At 39.4% G+C, this 22,032-nt stretch overlaps 1 protein-coding gene across 5 annotated transcripts in view; it reads left to right on the forward strand.

Moving 5' to 3' along the window:
• REPS2 (RALBP1 associated Eps domain containing 2) overlaps positions 1–22,032 on the forward strand; it is a 200,029-nt gene that overhangs the window by 166,838 nt on the left and 11,159 nt on the right. For 4 of the 5 annotated variants that reach the window (XM_036016664.1, XM_028522678.2, XM_028522679.2 and 1 more), the window contains 3 exons: positions 10,690–10,773; positions 11,839–11,984; positions 17,221–17,326. In XM_036016664.1, coding sequence (XP_035872557.1) covers positions 10,690–10,773; positions 11,839–11,984; positions 17,221–17,326 — 336 coding nt within the window. The remainder of the gene's footprint in view (positions 1–10,689; positions 10,774–11,838; positions 11,985–17,220; positions 17,327–22,032) is intronic. The other variant, XM_036016665.1, reaches the window with a different exon arrangement.

Here is a 22,032-nt window from a genome sequence, read left to right on the forward strand (position 1 = left end):
GTCCATTTCTGGGGAGCCAAGCAAGCAGGAGCCATGTTGTCCCATCAACCATGGCAATGGGCAAAGCCCCAGAATAAGTCTTCACGTCCTGAGTGGCGGCACCTCCAAACCCATGTGATCTATTCAGGCTTTTGGTTACAAAATTAGAATGAAAATATATTTCTCATTTGAGAGTAGGGGAGTATTAATATTAAAAAATATATATGTTTTTAAACAGAACCTTAGGTCAAGTTTCAGTGAGCTCTTGACGGAAAGTACCTTTTTCTGGCTTGCCACATCCTGGCCGGGCATGCTGCTACACTGGAGTCATGAGGGAAGGACTGCTATTTGCAATATTAATTGTAATCTAAACATTTGGTTTTTGCACAAGGTTCAAGCATCAGATTTCAGTGGAGACAACCTAAACTTTCGGACAAGGGCATATTGTGTATATTGATAGTGGAGTTGTTTCCCCCTTCCTCCTTTTTAATACATGGAATTAAAAAGGGAGCCACTGAAGCGTCCCTGCCTTCATGGGTTATCATTTTCCCAAAATTGTTAACTTGGAAAAGTCTGAACAAAAGCAGTCTCCCTGGTTTGTTCTGCTTCCCAGTTTCCAAGTCTAATGGAAGCCTCGTACTATTTTCATGAAAGAAAGTAAAATAGTTTATTGGGAAGAAAGGCTTTTGCATGTCTAAATCTCATCTTTACTTTTTTTTAAGATTTATTTATTTATTTTTAGGGAGGGAAGGGAGGGAGAGAGAGAGAGAGAGAGAGAAACATCAATGTGCGGTTGCTGGGGGTCATGGCCTGCAACCCTGGCATGTGCCCTGGCTGGGAATCGAACCTGCGACGCTGGGTCGCAGCCCGCGCTCAGTCCACTGAGCTATGCCAGCTAGGGCTACTTTTGTTTTTAAACCACAGGCTAGTTTTCTTTCCCTATTTCTTTTCCTGGGATAATTTCTGGCTCTGGTGAGGCTCTGTCTTTCCAAGCCCTTCCTGATTCCTGTGTTCCAGGCCCCTCATGAGATTCACTCCTCTGTGTGTTCAGCAGATGGACCCATTTAGAATCAGTCGTGGAGCAGTAGAAAGGGGTGGGGAGGTCTTGAGTTTCTTTGTAAGGAGATTGGTGGCTATATACAGCCTGACATAACACTGAGGAATTGTTTGTTACTTGTCATAGAGCTAGAAAACTCAGGCCTCTGGATGCCATTTCAGGAAGGTAAATTTGTAAATGAAAAAAGAAATTCGGATATGTCTCACAACTGCTTCCTCATCCTTCCCATCACCAGCCCATTGGGTTTGTATTTTTCGAGACACTTAAGAGAAAGCCAAAGCAATGACAAAGAAAGCTGCAACTTTTGATGTGCTCAGAAACGTCATTTTTTTTTAAGAGGATACAATTTATCATATCCTTCAATATTTTTACAAGAAGGAGGCTTCATTCATCTCTCCAGGAAAGGGAGCCTCAGAGAAAAAAATGCCTTTCTGTGTCTGCCTGGTAGTAGGAGGGAGCTGATCAATTGGAAAGGCAGGGCGACTAAGCCTGGCTGGTGTAATATGCTGTGCATGCCCGTGGTCCCCTGCAGGGGGCTGCGCACATACACTTGGGGCCAGAATATACCATATTTTGCCATGTATTATGCACACTTTTTTTGGCCAGATTTTTGAGGGAAAAATAATGATATACACTATACATGGGTACAACGATTATATACCATGAGTATAATAATCCCATGTACAATGCGCACAAAAACTTGGGTGCACATTACATGGTGAAATACAGTATGGGTTCCAAGCAACAGAGGTTTTCAGGGAGAAAGCAAGAAAGGACATTGGATCCAATTTGCAATTTTTTAGCACAGTTCGTGGGAAGTCCTGCATTTGGGGGCACATTGGGCCCTCTTTCAGCCATTAATAAAGCCGACAGTAAGCTGGCAGATCTTGAAGATAACATTTTTCAGAACCCTCAGGGAAGGCGGGTGAATGCCTGCATCCCCCAGACTCCTGATAGTGAATGGCTCCTGGAGAGCTTTGCTTGGGTGTTTCCTATTATTCTTTAAACCCAGTATCCACCACAGTGAGCTCCCCTCACACCTGTTTGTCCTTTGGTTTCCATCTTGAGGATTGGCCTCCGTGCTCTTGGGGTACCCCAGGCTGACATTCTGGGTGTTAGAGCATAGGAGGCCTCCTTTCTCACCATCCCCTGCAGTGCCCCTCTGGTTGGCTGCACCCTGCTTATCACCCAGGTCTCAGCTGGGATATCACCTTTGCCCGAGTCTTTGCTGACCCAACATTGTCCTAATTCTACCAAAGTATGTTTGCTCAATCATTTCTTTGCATCTCCCATGAGACTTAAGCTCCTTGCAAGCAAGATCTGGGGCTTGTACATCCTTGTATTGTGTAACAGTGCTAGCATAGGGCCTGCCTATAGTAGCTGTTCAATAAATATTTCTTGGCTCAAGAAATATAGAGCATAGCGGTTACAAACCCAGCTTTAAGACCTGAGGCCCAAGTTCAGACCCTGCTATTTGTGTGATCTTGGGTGAATTCCTTCTCGATTCTCAATTCCTTCACTGATAATAAGGGGATAATAACTACTCCCTGGGCTGTGATGATAAAATGATACAATCCATGCAAAGCACCTAGAGCAACATATGGCACATAGTATTTTGTGTTTTGCAGTATTTATTAATAATAACAGTCATAATGCATTTATCTGTAATGGAAAGGAGAAGGCTATAAGAAAAAAGTTGGAACTAAAAATCACACACGTTGAGAACCTGTAATGGGTTTGGAACAGGCGGGAGTTGTTTGGGAACCAAGATTTCTAGCTAGGGTGGTGAAAATGTAGGAGCAGATGGGATTACTCTGGGAAAGAATGAACAGGGAGGGGAAAATGAGGCAGGAAACTGAAGACAGAACCTCCAAGCATCCTACATCTGAGGGATAAGAGGAGTCAAAAAAACAGACATATAAGATTATAGTAGGAGATCACGGCTCATCGGATGCCAGGGACTGGCATTTAAAAAGGTAGTCAAGGGCACCGTGCTGAACAGAAGGTCTAGAGAAGACTAGCAGAGGCAGCTAGATCCTGGTAAATGGAAGAACAGCATTGCTCTTGGGGCCAGGCCTTTTCAGTAGAGCCAGGAAGGAAGAGGCAATATTCAGAAGATGCTGGGTTAGGGATGAAGTGGGTATACTAAGACTGGCTCTTGTTCTTCAGTGCGTTTCTGCAACACAGATTAGTTTGTGGGTAGAGGACTGATGTCAGTTTAATGTGGGCATCATGGTTCACATTGAGGAGCCTCCCCTGCAGAATGTTAATAGTGTGCATTACTGGCTGATAGCAGCTGAAAGCACAGTGCTCTAGCACAGCTGAATGTAGCAGCCTGGCGCTTGGGGAATGGGAAGACATAGTACCCAGTCTCCCTGGGTCTTATTTGGCTGATTGGTGCCTGCTCTGTCTGGAAAGGCTTTAAGGCCGGTCTTTGTGCATTCATTGACTGATTTTGTATCACTTAGTTGTGGGAACCCCTCTGTTTACTCTTTCTGTCATGCTTACCCTCTCCCTACCTTATTTAAGGTAAAGAGTAATACCTACTAGAGTGTTTCTTTTTCTGTTTTGTTTTGTTTGTCTTTTGCTTTGGGTAGCATGGACATTTTATTTATTTATTTATTTTGATTTTTAATTTAATCTTTATTATATTTTTTCCATTATCATTTAGTCCCCTTTTACCCCCCTACCCCAGCAATCAGCACACTGTTGTCCACGTCCATGAGTCCTTTTTCCTTTTTGCTCAATCGTTCCACCCCTTTATCTCCCCCTGAACCAGCTGTCATCTGCTCTCCCTATTTTCCTTGTTAGTTCAGTATGTTCATTAGATTCCACATGTAAGTGAAATCATATGGTGTTTGTCTTTCTCTGACTGGCTTATTTCACTTAACATAATGTTCTCCAGGTCCATTCATACTGTTGCAAAGGGTAAAACTTTCTTCTTTTTTAGGGCCCAGTAGTATTCTATTGTGTAAATGTCCCATAGTTGTTTTGTCCTCTCATCTACTGGTGGACACTTGGGCTGCTTCCATATCTTGGTGATGTAAATAACACTACAGTGAACTTAGGGGTGCTTATGTTCTTCTGAATTAGTGTTTTGGGTTCCTTCAGATATATTCCCAGAAGTGGAATTGCTGGGTCAAAAAGCAGATCCAGTTTTAATTTTTTTTTTAAAGATTTTATTTATTTATTTTTAGAGAGAGAAGGAAGGGAGGGAGAGAGAGAGAGAGAGAGAGAAACATCAATGTGCGGTTGCTGGGGGTTATGGCCTGCAACCCAGGAATGTACCCTGGCTGGGAATTGAACCTGGGACACTTTGGTTCCCAGACCACGCTCAATCCACTGAGCTATGCCAGCCAGGGCTCAGTTTTAATTTTTTGAGATATCTCCGTACTGCTTTCTATAGCGGCTGCACCAATCTGCATTCCCACCAACAGTACAAAAACGGTTTACCTTTCTCCGCATCCTTGCTGTCACTTGTTTGTTGATTTATTGATGATGGCCATTCTGACAGGTGTGAGGTGATATCTCATTGTGGTTTTAATCTGTTTTTCTCTGATTCATGATGTTGAGCATCTTTTCATATGTCTGTTGGCCATCTGTATGTCTTTCTCGGAGAAGTGTCAATTCAGGCCCCTTGCCCATTTTTTAATTGGTTTGTTTTTTTTGGTGTAGAGTTTTGTAAGTTCTTTACGAATTGTGGATATTAACCCCTTATCAGATGTATCAGTGAATATATTCTCCCAGTCAATGGGTTGTCTTTTTATTTTGTTGATGGTTTCCTTTGCTGTGCAAAAACTTTTTAGTTTGATATAGTTCCATTTGTTTATTTTTTCTTTTGTTTCCCTTGCCTGGGGAGATATATCTGATAAAATATTCCTATGAGCAATGTTTGAGATTTTGCTGCCTATAGTTTCTTCTAGGATTTTTATAGTTTTGGGTGCAACATTTAAGTCTTTGATCCATTTTTGAATTCTTGTGTGTGGTGTAAGAAGGTCATCTAATTTCATTTTTTGGCACATATCTGTCCAATTTTCCCAACACTATTTATTAAATAGGCTATCTGTAGCCCGTTTTATATGCTTGCTTCTTGTGTTGAATATCAATCAATTATAAAGATGTGGGTTTATTTCTGGGCTCTCTATTCTGTTCCATTGATCTATGTGCCTGTTTTTATGCCATTAGCATGCTGTTTTGATTACTATGGCCTTATACTATAGTTTGATATTAGGTAACATGAGTCCTCCAGCTTTGTTCTTCTCTCTCAGGATTGCTGTTGCTATGTGGGGCCTTTGGTGGTTCCATATACATTTTTGAAATGTTTATTACAGATTGGTGAAGTACACCATTGGAATCTTCATTGAAATTGTGTTGAATCTGTAAATTGCTTTGGGTAGCATGGACATATTAATGTAAATTCTTCCTATGAACATGGTATGTGCCTCCATGTATTTGTATCTTTTCCAATTTCTTTCTTCAGTGTTTTATAATTTTTTGAGTACAGGTCTTTTACATCTTTTCTTAGATTTATTTCTACATATTTTATTTTTTCCCTATTTTTCTACAGTTTATTCTTTTTGAAGCAGTTGTGAATGGGATTGTTTTCTTAATTTCCCTTTCTGTTATTTTTTATTGGCATATAAAAATACAATGAATTTCTGGATATTAATTTAGTATCCTGCTACTTTGCTGAATTCATTTGTCAGTTCTAATAGTTTCTTGGTGGAATCTTTGGGATTCTGTATATACAGTACCATGTCAGCTGCAAATAATGGCAGTTTTACTTCTTTCTAATTTGGATGTCTTGTATTTCTTCTTGTCTGATTGCTGTAGCTAGGATTTCCAGTACTATATGGAATAAGAGAGGTTAAAGCAGGCCTTTCTGTCTTGTTCCCAATCTTAAGGGGAATGCTTGTAGTTTTTGCCCGTTGAGTATGGTGCTGGCAGTGGGTTTGTCATATATGGCCTTTATCATGTTTAAGTATGTTCCCTCTATTCCTACATTGATGAGAGTTTTTATCATAAATGGGTGTGGATTTGATCAAATGCTTGTTCTGCATCTATTGATATGATCATGTAGTTTTTATCCTTCATTTTGTTTATGTGGTGTATCACATTTATTGATTTACAAATGTGGCACCAACTTTGCATTCCCACAAAAATTCCCACTTGATCATGGTGCGTGATCTTTTTGATACATTGCTGTCTTCGGTTTGGTAATATTTTGTTGAGGATTTTAGCATCCATGTTCATCAGGGATACTGGCCTATAATTTTCTTTTTTTGTAGTGTCTTTACAATGCATAAAATGTATTTGGGAGCCTTCCCTCATGAATTTTATGAAATAGTTTGAGGAGAGGTGTTAGTTCTCAGAATGTTTGATAAAATTCACCTATGAAGCCATCCAGTCCAGGGATTTTGTTTGTTGGAGATTTTTTTATTACTGCTTCCATTTCATTAGGTGTAATCTGTCTATTGAGATTCTCTGATTCTTCCTGCTTTAGTTTTGGAAGACTGTATCTTTCTAGGAATTTATCCATATTGTCTAGGTTGTCCAGTTTGTTGGCGTATAGATGTTCATAATATTTTCTTACATTTCTTTGTATTTCTTTGGTGTCAGTTGTTATTCCTTCTCTTTCATTTTTGACTTTATTTGGGTCCTCTCTGTTTCTTTGATGAGTCTAGTTAAAGGTTTCTCAATCTTGTTTATCTTTTCTAAGAACCAGCTCTTGGATTCATTGATGTTTTTTTTTTTATCATTTTTAAAACTCTATTTCATTTATTTCTGCTCTGATGTTTATTATTTCCTTCCTTCTACTCAGTTTGGGCTTTGTTTGTTATTCTTTCTCAAGTTCTTTTAAGTGTGAGGTTAGATTGTTTACTTGAGCTTTTTCTTGTTTTCTGAGATAGACCACTAATCTATGAATTTCCCTCTTAGAACTGCTTTCCCTGTGTCCTACAGATTTTGGATTGTTGTGTTCTCATTTCCATTTGTTTCAAGGTATCTTTTGATTTCATCCTTGATCTCTTTGTTGATCCATTCATTGTTTAATAACATGTTATTTAGCTTCCATGTCTTTGCAATTTTTTCAGTGTTCTTGTGATTTATATCTAGTTTCATAGCATTGTGGTCAGAGAAGATGTTTGATATGATTTCAATCTTCTTAAATATATTGAGATTTGTTTTGTGTCCTAGCTTGTGGTCTATCCTCGAAAACATTCCTTGTGCACTTGAAAAGTATGTATATTCTGCTGCTTTGGGATGAAATGCTCTGAAGATAGCAATTAAATCCATGTGATGTAGTGTGTCATTTAAAGCTGCTGTCTCCTTGTTGATTTTCCGTCTGGAAGATCTATCCTTTGAAGTCAAAAGGGTATTAACATCCCCGACTCTGATTGTATTTTTGTCAGTTTCTCTCTTTGTTACCATTGGGGGAGAGAGAACTGAGTCAGGAGGCCTCCCTTCCGCACCTCATTCTTTTGTCTTACCAGAAGAGATGAATTCAAATGAGAGACATATAGGGAAATGAGATAGCAAGTTTATTTATGTAACACATATGAGCACAAAGCTGCAGGCAGGTACCCATCTAGCCTAAATGCTCCACATATAGTGAAAATAAAGTTGTAAGTTTGTTAGTAAGTTAGTGAGTTTGTTGTATACACTTGAGTTGACACTACAAGTGGGTACTTAGTTAATCTAAGTACATCAATTATTGAGGTTCAGGGGTTATATACCTGAGCTGGCTTCTAGCTTCCACTCTTTCTTTCCATTGGGAATAATGTACAGCTACGAAGGCTTTCTTTCTCAGTTAGTGAAGGCTCTTTGTCTTAGTGAAATGGTTACAGAAGCTCCCTTTCCAAGCATAGGCTCCCCTCTTTCTCCTGTGCAATTCCCGCTTGTGATATTCAGTAAGATTGTTAAAGTAGCCCCTTTTCTTAGCAAAGTCTCAAGGACTCTCCTGTCCTCACATGCCGTTTTGCTTGTAATGGTCTGTACACCTGACAATCTTATCAAACTGAGCTCAGGACTGCTGAGTTAATTGGTGAGACATGTTTCACTTTTGCTTCTAGCCTCCTGTGTTAAGTGCTTTGTTAGATTGTATTGGCAAGGGCCCTGCTTTATTTCCCCTCTGGCCACTCATTCCTGGCTGCAACCTAATACTTTTATGTCCATCAAGATTTGCTTCACATATTTAGGTGCTCCTATATTGGGTGCATAAATATTTACTACAGTTACATCCTCTTGTTGGATTATTCCCTTTATCATTACGTAGTGTTCTTCTTTGTGTCTTATTATAGCCTTGGTTTTAAAGTCTATTTTGTCAAATATAAGTACTGCTACCCCAGCTTTTTGTTTCCTCCATTTGCATGAAATATCTTTTCCTGTCCCTTTGCTTTGAGTCTGTGTGTATCTTTCAAACTGCGGTGGGTCTCTCGAAGGCAGCATGTATATGGGTCTTGTTTTCCTATTCATTCAGCTACCCTATGTCTTGGTTGGAGTATTTAAATCATGTACATTTATTTAGGGTGATATTGATAGATACATATTTAATGCTTTTTAATTTTAGATTATTTTCCTCTGTTTTTTTTTCTTTCTCTTCTTCTCCTCCTCCTCCTCCCCTCCCTCCTTCCCCCTTTAACATTTGTTGCAGTACTTGTTTGGGGTTAACACTCCTATATCTTTTTCTTGCCTTATTTCACTTTTGATTTTAAATGATAGCCTTGTGGGTAAAGTAGCATTGGTTGTAGGGCCTTGCTTTTCATCACCTGGAATATTTTAAGCCACTCCCTTCTGAGAAATGTTTCTGTTGAGAGATCAGATGACAATCTAATTGGTTCTCCCTTGTAGGTGACTACCTGCTTTTGTCTAGTGGTTTTTAGGATTCTTTCCTTGTCTTTAAGCCTTGTCATTTTGATTATGATGCGTCTTGGTATAGGACTCTTTGGGTCCAACTTTTTGGGGACTCTGAACTTCCTGGATTTGTGTCTTTTCCTTTCACCAGATTTCAGAAATGTTCGATCATTATTTCTTCTAATAGGTTCTTGATCCCTTGCTCCCTCTCTTTTCCTTCTGCTATTCCCATGATGTGGATGTTGTTACACTTAATTTTGTCCAAACTATCTCTTAAGCTTTCCTCATTTAAAAAAAATTTTTTTTTCTTTTTGGTGCTCTGCCTGGGTGTTTTTTCTACCTTGTTGTCTAAATCACTGATTTGATCCCCTGTTTCATTTAACATACTGTTTATTCCTTCCATTTATTATTTATTTCAGATATTGCATTCTTTATTTGTGAGTGGTCCTTTTTTAAGGTTTCTTTGTCGTCTTCTCATACTGTTGAGTATCCTTATAATCATTACTCTAAACTCTATTTGATAAATAGCTTGCCTCCATTTCATCTAGTTCTTCTGGAGAACTTTCTTGTTCTTTCATTTGGGTTCTGTTTCTTAGTCTTCCCATTTCCACTGCTTCTTTGTATTTTTCTCCTTACTTGTTAATCTAATCAGGTGTTAAACTGATCAGCTGTTAAATTGATCAAGCTGTAATCAGCAGCCTGGCTTAAGCATCACAGGGTGGGGCTATTACTTCCCCTAAGGCTGATGCCATTCAGAGAGGAGTGCTCTGTTGAGAGGAATGGCTCCTGCAGTTTGGGGAATTACTCAGCACAGGGATCCTGGAAGCTGTTTGTTCCTTCAGTTCTCTCCTCAGATCCCCCAACCCCAGAGTCTCCTTAAGCATCTCTAGTACACTCTGCTGTCCCTCTGCCAGAGCCCAGGGTAAGTGGCTGCAAACAAAATTTTGTCTGTTGGCCCTTTAAAAGTCTCTCTACATTTCCAGCTGCCTCTCCCTGGCCAAGAGAACCCCTGCTACTTTTCACCGGTGGATGTTATCTGGGTTCCTTTCCTGCTGTGGCACTGTAGGCTGGCAAGCCCATCTTGAGGTTCAGACCCCACACTTCTCAGGGGGAACCCCCCAGCTGCTGAAATGCTGCCCAGAACTTCAGCTGCCACCTGTGGGAGTCCTGCCAGCCCTCCCACGCCTCCTCTGCACGCCCTACCAGTCACGTGGTGAAGTGGTTTCATCTGTGTGTCTGTGGTTGCAAGGTTCCTCTCCAGCTAGTGTTCATTTGGTTATTCAGGATGCTTTCTCCACAGCTTGGCTGTAATTCCAGATTGGTCTTGGGAGGAGGTTTAGTGTAGCTCCCACTTATTCTTCCACCATCTTGGACCTCAATCTAGAGTGTTTCTTTATTAGGAATCTAATATATTTTTAAAATTTCAGTGTTTTCTGTTTGATTATTGTTTTCATTAGTGCTCAGGTTAAAATTTTAGTTTTCTCAACCCTATTTTTCCCATAAGCTTTGTTAGTTTTAGTTTGAGTTGGTGAAGTGTTACTTTTTAGCAATATATATGTCTACTTAAAGAAGACATCCCTATGACTCCTTTTCCTGAGGTTCAGCAATGCTGGAAGGGGGATGGGAGGGAAAAACAGAGTCTATGGAAGGTTTTCCCAATGATCAGTAGACTTGTCCATGCTTGGCTGCAACTTGGTGTAAATCAGTTTCCTCATTGTGACTATTTTCCTAAGTGCTCTTCATTATATATTTGGGTGGTTATGGTTTTCCATTTTTATCTTGTCATTGATCTTTTGCTGCAGTCTGAGCAAGGGTTCGAGGCCGAGCTACACCCCCAACTGAGCAGAGCTCCCTCCCAAGCTGCAGAGAGTAGTCCAACAAAGAAGGTAAGGCCAGCACAAGGGTGCCACTGTGGTGGCATTGTGAGCCCTCTCTTGGGTTTCTTGCCTCTGTTAGCTCATCTACTGTTTTAAGGTTTTCATGTCCTGATGTGAATGTTAATGACCCAGATTTCCTAGAATCTGGGTTCTTTGTGAAGATGGGGTCCTGATGATTCCTGAGCTGGACATTGATGTCACTGGCAGCTTGTATGTCCCTCTTCAACCTCCCAGCTAAATATGGCGGCTTTGCTGTTAGCAAGACCAAGAGGTGAGGTGAAGAGGGACAGATGCCTTTAGTAGAACCTCACACACTGCTAAGCCTCTAGGAGCACCTTTTGGGGGTGCGATTTGTCTCCCCACCTTTGTCTTTGTGCTGTGGTCTCTTCTGTATCTCAGCTTCTTCACCTCAGCCCAATCACATTACTGAGTCCCAGGTCATTTTCTCGGTTAGCGTCACTCATTCATTGTGCTGTCCTTTCATCTTCTCATACTCCTCTTGTCCTTCCCCATTTTCTCAGGCCCTTCTCTCAGGAAAGAGAGTGGGCCCTGGCTCAGGAACACAGGTGAAGCAGGTGCCTTCAAGGAAGCAGGCCAACTGTCTCCCTCCAGGAGACACCATGTAGTAACTGGGGGCAGGAAAATGCTGAACATATGACTGAGACTGTTATAAACTTTAAAATGTAGAACATAGCCCCAAAGTGGGGCAAGAGCAAATTTTGTCTCCAGTAGAAAAGGCTCTGTGTTTTGAGATGGACACAGCATTTACAATAGTAAGAAAAGGAGGGTGGATGGGTCCCTAGAATCTGATTCCTATGTCCTTCCAGGTGACAAGAAGGAGGTAATAGTCTGCAAGCATAAAAAAAAAAACCAAGCAGGAAAGAAAGTCCACTGGAATCTGATGCCCATGTCCCCCCAGCTTTTGGCGAGCAGTGAATCAGCCACATATGCGTGGGAGTGGACTTCCAGTAGAGCACATTCCTGACCTTAGAGGAACATAGGGGTATTGGCATGATGGGGGAAACATCTACATGTTTAACATTTTGGGGTTTTTGTTTTGTTTTTAATCTGTAGGACATACCATATTCTCAGCCTCCATCAAAGCCCATCCGTAGGAAATTACGACCTGAAAATCAAGCTGCAGAAAATCAAGAGCCTTCTGCCACTGCTGGTGGGCCAGCGTCTGCAGCAACTGTGAAACCCCATCCAACAGTCCAAAAGTAAGTAGAACAGATGAGTGAGAGCAGCATCAGAGACTTCCTTTAAATCTTTATATATATATGTACATGTAGATATGTTTACATTTACACTCATACCATAAAAAGGTGTGGTTTTATGGATACAGTCTTACCTTACTCATCTCTGTGATGGGATTACCATTTTCCAGTCACACAGAAACAGGCTTCTAAGCTATAGGTCCTATCCTGACCCAAGGGGCAAGTGGAGACAAGACCATGTTGTACTTCAATTTGATTTGATTTCTTTCCCTTCCTCCCCCTGCTTCCACTCCATGTGCTGGGTCACATTTTCCTATGAAGAAGACAGTGATCTGTCAGTTTTCCCTCTTTGCCTGTCTTGTCTTATGTTTCCCCATGGAAAATAGCTTTAGCTTCATGACCCTCATACCCAACTTTCAGTAGATGTGGGATATGATTTTTTAAAATTTTTTTAAATTTATTTTTAATTACAATTGACATACAGTATTATATTACTTTCAGATGTACAACACAGTGATTCAACATTTATATTTCTTATAAGTAAGTCTAGTAACCATCTTTCACTGTGCATAGTTTATTATGATGTTATTGACTCTTTTCCCTAGTCTGTACATTACATCCCCATGATCTTTTTAATCCCCATAAACTTTCTGTTGTTGATCATCTCAGCCCAGAATCATCAACTGCAGTGTCTCCATAGCCAGCTTTAACAGACATTGGAGGGTAGGTGGGGACCAAGAGAACAATACTTTGGAGAAATAATCCTTTTTCAAAGGCTTTGGCTTAAGAAGACCTAGCACTTGCCTCAGTTTCTCTGTTGTGGAATTGAGCAAGGCGTTGATGGCAGACACCTGTTGCTGTGTATGACTTCAAGTGAGCCCTACTGGTCACTAATGTAAAAGCTCAAGATCCATCACGAAACTGGTCTAGAGACCTTGCAGGTCTCAGCAACTGCTGTGGATTTTTCTCTTTCATTGTTAGGGAAAGAAAAGCAACAGGTGTTTTCTTTTTTTAATTTTTCAATTCGAGTTTGCATTGTACATCATTTTCTACTAGTTTCAGGTATACAGCATAGTGCTCAATCATACACTTTATAAAGTGTTCCCTCCTCCCCATATTTCAGGACCTACCTGGCACCATATATACTTATTACGATATTATTGACTGTTCTCTGTGCTGCACTTTACATCCCCATGACTATTTTGTAACTAAGTAAAGCAACAGGTTTTGTGGGTGTAACTTGCCTTTGAAGCCAAAGCTCCATTCTAAATCTGTGTAGCATTCTTTTTCAGAGGATGGTTTTGGTTTTTGTTTTTCCAAATGGATAGTGCCCTGCTGCCGTCAGTGCTTAAAGGAAGTATATTTTGTCTATATAGGTCACTGAGAGCTTTCATCTTCCAGCCACCCCCAAGCCTAGGGCATGGATCTCTACCAGGGACAAAGATGGCCAAACTTTCTTCCATGTAATTCTCCAGCTTCCCACCTGAATCTCTGCTTCACATTAATGATAGTCAGTGTCGGATAGCCAGGTCCTTATGGATGTGCAAGTGCCCTATAGAAAATTGGTCAGTGAGTGCATCCACTTAGTCTTTCAAACCTTTGGACTCTCAACCATGGATGGAAAACAGTACAGGTATTTATTGAAAAAAATCTGCATATAAATGGGCTTGTGCAGTTCAAACCTGTGTTATTCAAGGGTCAACAGTAGTTCATTGCTATTTTGTCACATGTGCAGAGTCTTGTAACCAGCACTGTAATTAAGATACAAGAGTTACACCTACTGTCTCTTCTTGGCCATTTCTTGCCCCTGGCAACCACTAACCTGTTTTCTAGTTCTATAGTTTTGTTGTTTTGATAATGCTATATAAATACAATCATACAGTATGTGTCTTTTTGCACTTAGCATAATACCCTTGACATCCATTCAAGTTATATGTATCTCAATTAGTACTGCTGAGCAGTATTCTCTGGCATAGATATACCACAGTCTGTTTAGTCATTCACCTGTTGAGAGACATTTTGGTTGTGTCTAGTTGGTTGAGTATTACAAATAAAGCTGCTGCGAGCTTCTGTGTACAGGTTCTTGTGTGTACATGAGTTTTCATTTCTTCGGGATAAATGTTCAGGAGTGTGATTGTTAGGTTGTGTGCTACGTCTAGCTTTGTTTTTTAAAGAAACTGCCAAGTTGTTTTCCAAAATGGCTTAACCATTTTATCTTCCCACCAACAGTGTATAAGAGATTCAGTTCCTCTGCATACTCACCAGCATTTGGTATTGTCACAATTTTTTTGTTTTAGCTGTTCTAGTAGGTGTGTAGTGCTATTCCATCATGGTCTTAATTAGCGTTTTCCTAATGGCTAGTGATGTTGAACACCTTTTCATGTGTGTATTTGCCATCATGTATCTTCTTGGGTGGTATGTCTCTTCCTGCCCATTGCCTATTTTCTGATTGAATTGTTCTTTTTACTGTTGAGTTTGAGAGTTCTTTATGTATTCTGAATACAATTTGGTGAAAGTTGATGTCTTGACTGTGTTGAGTCTTCCAATCCAGGAACATGATCTGTTTCTCCACTTATTTAGGTCTTACTCTAATTTCTTTTTTCAGTGTTGCATAGTGTTCAGCATGTAAGTTCTGTACATGTTTTGCTGTATTTAAGGATTTCAGTTTGAGTCTTTGTACGTGATATTATATATTTTGATTTTGATTTTCAAGTGTTCATTGTATATATATTGAAATACTTTTGATTTTTGTATGCTAATCTTTTATCCTGTAAACTCACTTTCATTCATGCTGAAATCACTTACTAGTTCTAGGAGATTTTGTAGATTCCTTGGGATTTTCTACATAGACCATCATGTCATCTGCAAATAGAGACAAGTTCGTTTCTTGTCAAGATGTGTGCCCTTTATTTCCTTTTCTTGCATGATTGTGCTGGCTAAGACTTCAGTATTATGTTGAAAATAGTGATGTGTGTAGAAACTCTTGTCTTCTTCCTAATCTTTGTGGGGAGGACATTCAGATTTTCATTAAGTATGACATTACTGTAGTTTTTTTGTAGAACTTCTTTATGAAGTTGAGGAGGTTCACCTCTATTCATAGTTTTTTTTTTTATCATGAATAGGTGTTGAGTTTTATCATATGCTTTTACTACATTGATTTATAGGGTCATGTGATGTTTGTTCTTTCACCTATTAGGATGGTGGATTACATTGATTGATTTTTGAATATTAAATCAATCTTTCATCCTTGGAATAAATTCCTTTTGGTCATGGTATATAATTCTTTTTACATACTGCTGAATTCTGTTTTCTAATATTTGGTTAAATATTTTATATCTATAATCAGGAGGGAGATTGTGTCTGATTTCTGTCTTGCTAAGCTGCCCTTTTCCAAGTTCTTTGATTAGAGAGAGAGAGCAGGATTTGGGGGGGGGGCATTATTTTTGATCCACCCTTATTGACATTTATGGATTGCCAACATCTTCACTATCCAGTCTGGGACCTATGCAGCAAAAAATAACACCTAGGGAATTTCCTGCTACATGTTTCCCTGGGTACTGAGTTCCCTAGGTAGTTTACTTTCTCCATTCAACTTTTTGGAGTCATCTTATGTTTCATGCATTATATCCAGAGTTTAACTGTATGTACTTCTTGGAAGGAATATAGAGATGTGTCTTCTCCATCTTGTCCTAAAACCATCCAGTCTATATATTTAAAAAAGTAGATTTTGAAGCCCCTTTCCTGTATATAAGGGTGAAAATTTTCCAGTCAACAAAACAAACAAGCGAGCAAAATAAAACCAGAGACATGGAAACAAGGAACAAACTGATAGTAACCAGAGGGGAGGGGGGAGGGAGATAATGGGGGGAAGCAGGGGAAAGGTCATCACGGAACATGTGTAAAAGACCTGTGGACAAGGACAAATGGGGGAAGGATTGAGGGTGGGAGGCGAGGAGTGGGTAGGGCAGGGGGAGAGTAATGGGGGAAAATGGGAACAACTGTAATTGAACAACTAAAAAAAAGACTGAAATGCAAGAGAAAGAAGTTTATTTTCAGCTCAGAGGACCCATGAAGGTGTCATAGAAGAGTTAGCATTTTTCATTCAAGAAAGAGTAAGACTGGATGAGCCAAAGCAGAGGTTTTTGACTTGAAAATCAGCAGGAAACACTGGAAAAAGTTAATTCATTAATCAAATAGCTAACATCCTTGTGTGAAAAAAGAAAAAATAATCTTCCAATTTGTTGGGGAACAGGGTATGTATGCTTCCTAGAGAATCGCAGAATGACTGGCATAGAGAATATTCTCAGTGAATATTAATCAGATTGCTACAGTGGTCACAACGCATTTCAGTTTAGTTGCTCTGGACTAGAACTCATCTCTCAGTGATTACAAATATGTTTGTTTTTCTAAGGGAACTTAAATTGCCATTTCACTCTGAGAATTTAGTGTTTCTTGCTGTGGGATATGAAGTTGTAGATCATACAACCATGTTGATTTATTATTCCAACCGTGGACAGTTTCGAGGGAGAAAGAGAGTGCTAAGAATAATTAGGGCCAGACAAGCAGTGTAAGTAGAGACTGTAATGGGCAAAGGGGGACATATATGGTCAGCCTATTTATACCTGTTCTATGAATTTACTATTGACTTAATTTGGGAATACGGGTATTGAAACGTTTCTGTGCATTTCTCAAGTGGTATAACCATATATGCTGGTGTATGCATATGCACGTGCTCACTCGCACTGAGGCGCTTATCCCTGATAATAAAGAAATAAAGGAGAGTTATGTAGGCTGGTTAAATTAATGTAGGATCTTTGCTAAAGAGGATGTTTTTGTTTTACCCTCATAGCTGTCCACAATGGCCACACGCAGGTCTTTTAAATCCCATGAAAGCCTACACAAAAAGGACATTCCAGTTTAATATGGTTTGTCCAGAAGAAATAATTATTAAAATATCTTGGAATAAATGGAACACAAAGTATTTGAAAAGGCCCTATTCACAGCTTTTCTTCAAGTTATAAAATGGGTACTTTAGGTGTAAATAATTCATTCTGACAGACTTGTTTAATTTGGTGTGTGCCTGCCTGCCTGTCTGCTTGTGAATATATGATTTTCTTTTTGGAGCCCAGTGACATTTAGCCCCTTGTTAGTTTAGCACTTCTCATGAATCAGATTGTTCTGACAAGAGTCCAAGAGTCCTCTAAGTTCTATTTGACTGAACTTTTTGTACTTTTTGTAGACAATCTTCCAAACAAAAGAAGGCTATTCAAACCGCTATCCGCAAAAATAAAGAGGCAAATGCAGTGCTGGCCCGGCTGAACAGTGAACTCCAGCAGCAGCTCAAGGTAAGGGGTGTCCTGATTTTGGATTACCAGGCTTTTTCATCTGGTTGTTTTGTTTCATTTTGAACATTGGCTGACTGTCTGGTTCCATTTCTGTTGGTAAGACTTGCCTCTTGGTTCTCAAACTCCTTTTGGAAGGCCAGAGAATTGCTGTATTTAAGATTCATCGGTTGGTTCTTGTATGTTTAGAGGAAGACTAGTAACTCTAATATGTAGGCTTGTGTATTATGTGTTAGTTAAAAGGAAAGATAATCTATGATAAGGGCTGTTTGAAGCATTCTATATTGTCTGAAGCTTCTGGGTAAACCCTTACTTATTTAGATCTGCCCTGAAAGATGCTATGCTTATTTCAGTGGAAGAGGGTGGCCCTAATACTATCAAAGGCCAGCCCCTCCCCTGGTACCTTGGAAATGGTTCCAGATCACCTTGTCAAGGACATCACCCCTGTTCTTATTACCCATGCCTCTTCATTGTTAATCTCCTCTGTATTACTCTCTCAGGGCTGCCATGGCAAAGTACGACCAAGTGGGTGGTTTAAAATAACCAATCTAGTCTCAGAGCTCTGGAGGCTAAAAGTCTGAAACCTCGGTGTCAGCCAAGCTCTGTCTCTCTAGGGGAGAAGCCTGCCTTTCTTCTTCCCAGTTTCTGGTGGTGGCTGACAGTGCTTGGTGTTCCTTGGCTTGCAGATGCATCACTGCGATTTCTCTCTCCACTCTCAGATGGCCACCTCTCTGTGTCTCTCCACATGCTCTCTCTGTGAGCGTCAGTGCCCAAATTTCCCCTTTTTATAAGGATACCAGTCATGTGGGATTAGGTCCATGTGACTGATCCCTTTTTAACTTGCAGATGCATCACTGTGATTTCTGTCTCCACTCTCAACATGGCCACCTCTCTGTGTCTCTTTCTGTCCAAATTTCTCTTCTTACTACTTCCTTTTCTTGTAAGGACACTGGTCATTGGATTAAGGGCCAACCTAATCTAGCATAACCTCATTTGAACTAAATTATATCCTCACAGTTCTACTTACTGTGTCCCCTGATCCTCTGCTGGCTCATTTCCATCCACACATGAACATGCTCCAGTTTTGTCTATCATCTTGACCCCACATTCTTCAGCTGTTGCTGGTCTCTTTGGCCTCCTTCACAGCCATGTTTCTGAGGAGTTCTTTCCATTTACTCTCTCTGCTTCCTCACCAACAGTTTTCTCTCCCTCCACTTTAGTGTGACTTCTCTCCTCCAATCACCTCCTCTTAATAGCCAAATCCAAAGGGTCTGTCTTAATATTACTTGGATTTTCAGACTACACAATTGCCATTCCCTCCTCTAAAGTCGCTTTTCTAACTGGCTTTTGGGAAACCAAACCTGGCTCATTTTTTTCTACTTTACTGATACTTCCTCTTTAGCATTCTCTGCTGCCTCTTCCTTCTTTGATTTCTCTTTTTTTAGTCCCCCACCCTGGTATTTTATTATGTACATTTTTGAGCATACAAGAACGTTGAAAGAACCATACAGTAAATACTTTTATAGCTACTACTTTGTTTCTGCAATTAATACTTGCTTATATTTGTTTTTCTTCCATATCCACTCCTTTATCTATCCCTGAAGACATCTGTATGTGTGCCTTAAATATTTAGCATGCATATAATGAACTGCAGTTCAGTATTTTTACAGATTTCTTATGATATAAATTTTACATATAGTGAATGCACAAATCTTAAGGGTACTGTTGCTCAGTTTTTAACAAATATATACACTTATGGAACCCACACCCCTAACAAGATACTACCATCATCCCAGGAAGCTCCCTCTTGCTCCTTCCTGGTCAATTCCTATCCCACTTTTGCCAAAATAACCACTCTTCTAAATTTTTATGCCATAGTGTCGCCTAGCCTATAGATTTATAGAAAAGGTGTCTTAACATGATTTTTGTGTAAAAGTTCTTTCACTTAATATTATGTTTTTGAAATTTATACTGTTGCAGGTGTCAGTAATCTGATCTTTTTTACTGCTGAGTAGTATTCCATTGAATGAATATGCCACAGTTTGGTTCTCAATTTGCCTATTAATGAATACTTGAACTGTTTAGTTTTTACCTATTTTGTATAAAATTGCATTGTTGAATTGGCCTTTGTGTGCAACTACATTCTCTTTTTTAAAAGTATTTTTATTGATTATGCTATTACTTTTGCCAATTTTCCCCCCTTTATCCACCCTCCACCCTGCCCCTCTAACCCTCCAGCATTCCCCGTCCCCCCTCAGTTCATGTCCATGGGTTGTACACACAAGTTCTCTGAGTTCTCTGTTTCCTATACCATTTTTATCTCTCCCCATCTATTTTATGCCTACGAATTACGCTTCTTCTTCCCTGTACCTTTTCCCCCATTCCTCCCTTCCCCCTCCCCACTGAACTCCCTCCATCTGATGTCCATTTTTCTGACTCTGTTCCTGTTCTAGTTGTTTGCTTAGTTTTTGTTTTCATCGTTTTTCTTTTCTATTAGGTTCATTTGTTGATAGTTGTGAGTTTGTTGTCATTTTATTGTTCATACTTTTAATCTTTCTTCTTAGATAAGTCCCTTTAACATTTCATAAAATAAGAGCTTGGTGATGATGAACTCCTTTAACTTGACCTTATCTGAGAAGCGCTTGATCTGCCCTTCCTTTCTAAATGAAAGCTTTGCTGGATAGAGTCATCTTGGATGTAGGTCCTTCTCTTTCATGACTTTAGATACTTTCCAGCCTCTTCTTGCCTGCAAGGTTTGTTTTGAAAAATCACCTGATAGTCTAATGGAAACTCCTTTGTAGGTTACTGTATCCTTTTCTCCTGCTGCTTTTAGGATTCTCTCCTTACCTTTAATCTTGGGTAACTTAATGATGATGTGCCTTGGTGTGTTCCTCTTTGGTTCCAACTTCTTTGGGACTGTCTGGGCTTCCTGGACTTCCTGGAAGTCTCTTTGCTTTGCCAGATTGGGGAAGTTTTCCTTCATTATTTGTTCAAATAAGTTTTCAATTTCTTGCTGCTGTTCTCCTCTGGCACCCCTATCATTCAGATATTGGAATGTTTCAGGCTGTCCCAAAAGTTTGTAAGTACCTCTTCACTTTTTTTAATTCTTGTTTCCTCATTCTGTTCTGGTTGGATATTTATTTTTCCCTTTTGTTCCAAATCGTTGCTTTGAGTCCTGGTTTCTTTCCTGTCCCTGTTGGTTCCCTAAATTATTTCATTTTTGGGTGCCTTTCATTTATTTTTGTTTTTTTTTTCTTCATTTTTTAACCAACCTCAATCAGTCCTGTGAGCATTTGGATTACCCGGGCTTTACATTCTCCATCAGATAGGTTGGCTGTCTCCTCATCGCTTAGCTCTCTTTCTGAAGTTTTGCCCTATTCTTTCATTTGGGCCATATTTCTTTGTCTCGGCACACCAGTCTGGTTGTTCTGTTTTCTTTAATTCCTTGGTTGTTGGAGTTCCATGAAGTTTGATTATCTGGTACTTTTGGTTGTTTATTGATTTTAGATTGGTTGTTATCCTCCTTTTGGTTGTGCAAGGAAGTGAAGGATTTCTACCTACACCTCCTTCTTGGCCGGAACTTGCAAATACCTTCTCATTTCTCTTGGGTAAATACCTAGGATTAGGATTGGTAGGTAATGTCATGGATATATGTGATTAATTTTTTAGATCTTAAATCATTTTTTATTTTTCAATTACAGTTGACGTACAATATTATGTTAGTTTTAGGTGTACACCCCAGTGATTACACATGATATAACTTACTAACTGATTATCCCAATAAATCTTTTACCCATCTGATATCATTACAGTTATTACAGTATTATTAACTATATTCCCTGTGCTGTACTTGACATCCCCATGACTATTCTGTTACTGCCGCTTTGTACTTCTTAATCTCTTCACATTTTTCACCCATGCCCACAACTCCCCTCCTCTCTGGCAACTGTCAAAATGTTCTATGTATCTATGAATTTGTTTTTGTTCTGCTTGTTCGTTTATTTTGATTTTTAGATTCAGTTGTTGATACATATGTATTTATTGCCATTTTATTCGTATCTTTTCTTCTTTTTAAAGAAGACCTTTTAACATTTCATGTAATACTGGTTTGGTGGTAATAGTATTACTCCTTTAGCTTTTTCTTGTCTGGGAAGCTCTTTATCTGTCCTTCAATTCTAAATGATAGCTTTGCTGCATAGAGTAATCTTGAATGTAGGTTCTCGCTTTTCATCACTTTTTTTCTAAACAATATTTTTTATTATTTTATTATTATTTTTACTTTTTTCAAAATCTCCAAATAATTTTTAATATATTTTATTGATTATGATATTACAGTTGTCCCATTTTTTCTCCCCTTTATTTCCTTCCACCCTGTACCCAGCCTCCCACCAGCATTCCCTCACCTTAATTCATGTTCATGAGTCGTACATGTAAGTTCTTTGACTTCTCCATTTCCCATACTATTCTTAACCTCTCTCTGTGTATTTTGTACCCATGATTTATGCTTCTTATTCCCTGTACATTTTCCCCCATTTTCCCCACTCCCCCTCCCCGCTGATAACCCTCCATGTGATCTCCATTTCTGTGATTCTGTTCCTGTTCTAGTTGTTTGCTTAGTTTGTTTTTGTTTTGTTTTTAGGTTTGTTTGTTGATAGCTGTGAGTTTGTTGTCATTTTACTGTTCGTAGTTTTGATCTTTTTCTTCGATAA

The sequence above is a fragment of the Phyllostomus discolor genome, chromosome X (genome assembly GCF_004126475.2).
Source record: "Phyllostomus discolor isolate MPI-MPIP mPhyDis1 chromosome X, mPhyDis1.pri.v3, whole genome shotgun sequence".
NCBI classification, from domain to species: Eukaryota; Metazoa; Chordata; class Mammalia; order Chiroptera; family Phyllostomidae; genus Phyllostomus; species Phyllostomus discolor.